The sequence below is a fragment of the Rhagoletis zephyria genome, unplaced genomic scaffold (assembly GCF_001687245.7).
Source record: "Rhagoletis zephyria isolate East Lansing unplaced genomic scaffold, Rhagoletis_zephyria_1.1 Rzeph_scaffold_23491, whole genome shotgun sequence".
Taxonomy (NCBI): domain Eukaryota; kingdom Metazoa; phylum Arthropoda; class Insecta; order Diptera; family Tephritidae; genus Rhagoletis; species Rhagoletis zephyria.
Genome location: NW_016180549.1, coordinates 1 through 2,376, shown reverse-complemented (window position 1 = coordinate 2,376; position 2,376 = coordinate 1). Strand labels below are relative to the sequence as shown.

At 38.7% G+C, this 2,376-nt stretch overlaps 1 protein-coding gene and 1 pseudogene across 1 annotated transcript in view; both read right to left on the bottom strand.

Moving 5' to 3' along the window:
- The window catches only part of LOC108381716 (uncharacterized), a 3,737-nt gene extending 2,401 nt beyond the window's left edge, over window positions 1-1,336 (bottom strand). Inside the window, exon 1 of the mRNA XM_017638126.1 lies at window positions 842-1,336. Within this exon, the coding sequence (XP_017493615.1) occupies window positions 842-1,336 (495 nt within the window). The remainder of the gene's footprint in view (window positions 1-841) is intronic.
- Window positions 1,337-1,354: 18 nt separating this feature from the next.
- On the bottom strand, window positions 1,355-1,848 carry LOC108381717 (glutamyl-tRNA(Gln) amidotransferase subunit C, mitochondrial-like; annotated as a pseudogene).
- Between the last annotated feature and the right edge of the window lie 528 nt (window positions 1,849-2,376).

The following is a 2,376-nucleotide window of genomic DNA, read 5'->3' as shown; positions in this document are numbered from 1 at the left end:
GGCGGCGTCTTGCGCTTATTTGCAAATAGTAGCACTAATCAATACTTATTTGCGTGATTTAGTTATTTGCAAATAAAAAGTTAACTCAGCGTTTATACGGCAAATTTTACCATTTTGCAAATTGTTATTTGCGAATAATACGTGCGTATAAGTACATAGTAATATATATGTATGCACATATGAGCCTACCTAGTAGATAAAACTGGCAAAAATAGGACGCATCTATTCTTCTGTGCATGAAAATATATACACAAATAAATACATACATATGTGTATATATGTATGTATATACATATCTACATGTGTGCATACAATCGTTTGCTCTAAATTCTTAGTTGATGCAATTTTTATCCCATACATTTTTGCTGACCAAACAACCCGTTTGCCTGTCTAATCTGCTTTCCTCATTTCCCTCGCTCGTTTACTCGCCTCGCTCATCTGCTGCTGCAAATGAGTGCCTCGCTCGCAACGCCCCTCTCGCGAGGGCAGAGCTAATGAGGCCCTCGTTTGCTTGCTGCTCTACTCTTGCGCCGCCCTCGTTTGCTTACTCGCTCGCTGGCTACTCATCGTGTGCGCTCGTACCTAACGAGTGCTCATTTGCAAACAGCCTCGCGTGTTCCTCGTGAGTTGCGCTAACTCAGAGCAAACTAACGAGCGAGCGAGGGGCCAAAATGAGGCAAATCCGAACCCTGGGTACAAGGGTAATACTTTCGACATCAAACGTGAAATATGGTAATTATGTTTTAATTATTACGGATTGTGTGCCAGTAGGTAGCGTGGTATTCGGTATGTCCTCAAAATGTTATGGTTCTAAGAAGTATTTACTAGGATCCGAACTAACTCGCATCCACCATATTTTAAATTCACGTTGCGAATTGAAAAATTTACTAAATCCTTGAGCATGATGAACTAATAAATCCGTTATCAAAAACGTGTGCTGGCGAGCGCCAGAATATACCAAATTACTATGGGGCTCATGAGCAGCACTTGATTTATCTACTGTAGCAGTTTGTATAGTTTTCAAAATAGCCGGATATTGCTTGGTATCTGAATTACTATAAAAGTATTTGATTTTTTCGTGAAACTGGTTTGAGTAAACAAAATTTAATTTATTCAGAGAACTAGTCATGAAATCATTATCATTGGTGCTTATAAAATTAGCTGCAACTTCCTTATCTAATGAATGTGTATTGCGCCAATGGTGCAAAATGTGTTCACTACATTTTACACCGTTTTCTAACAGTTCGGTATTACTTATACATCCAGTGTCATTAGTTAAAGCATTTAAATAACGAAAGTTTTGCAATTTCTTAATGATTTTTTTGAATTGTTGCATATTAGATGTAGTATTCTTTTATGAAAAATCCTTTTCTTTTTGTTGCAGCGGTATATTGCCAGGAGGCAATACGAAATAATCCTCCTCGGTGATTTTCGCCCTCACGGCAATTTCCTTCTGTTACGATATCTTCGCGTAAATATAGGTTTTGGTCATCCAAGACAGTGTACAAAGGCTCCACGTTGTTGGTGTCGATATGAGTGATTTTTTCCGCAAATTCTATACTGTTTTCCAGAGTAATTAAAGCTTCTTTGCTTTCCAAATTGACTAACGCAAGTCGTTCGAGGAGTTGAATAGTGGCAATGTCAATCACTGGTGTTTCGTCCACGGGGTAACTTTGTTTTATAGGAGTACGGGGGACTTTGGACACATGTTTCAGCTCCTTAAAGGTTAATTTGTTTTCTCTACTTTGCGAAAGCTTTTAAATTTCAATAATTTCTTGAGTTATTGTGCAATAGAAACGAGATTTTCGTAAAAATCGCAGCATATTGCCGGCTATGAAGAAATCAAAACAAATTTGTTATAAAAAACGTGGACACCGCTGTGGTGTAGCGGTTAGCAGTGCGCGCTACCATTCCGCAGGGAGTGGGTTCAACCCAACATCAAAAAACAAACAAAAAAAACAAATTGTCTAATGGCGGTCCCCCCTCGGCAGGCAATGGCAAACCTGCGAGTGTATTTCTGTCATGAAAAAAAGCTTATCATGTAAATACAATCGCCGTTTGGAGAGGCGCGAAACTATAGGTCCCTCCACTTTGCGTGACAACATCAAGGCGCACGCTGTTAATCGAAGAAGAAGCTTGGCCAAAACACTAACATATTGTGTAAACACCAATCTATTATATTATTATTTCATGAGTGGACACTGCTACTGTAAAGCTCCCTTCTTTAATGTACGAAGACGTTTTGTGACTATTTGGGAAGTGTCCCGTCGACCCCCTCACGGGTTTGCCACTTGAGGATAGTGTGATATAAGATAAAAAAAAAATTTGCTATATGTATATGTATGTATATTTATGATGTTTTGTTGATAATGTCAT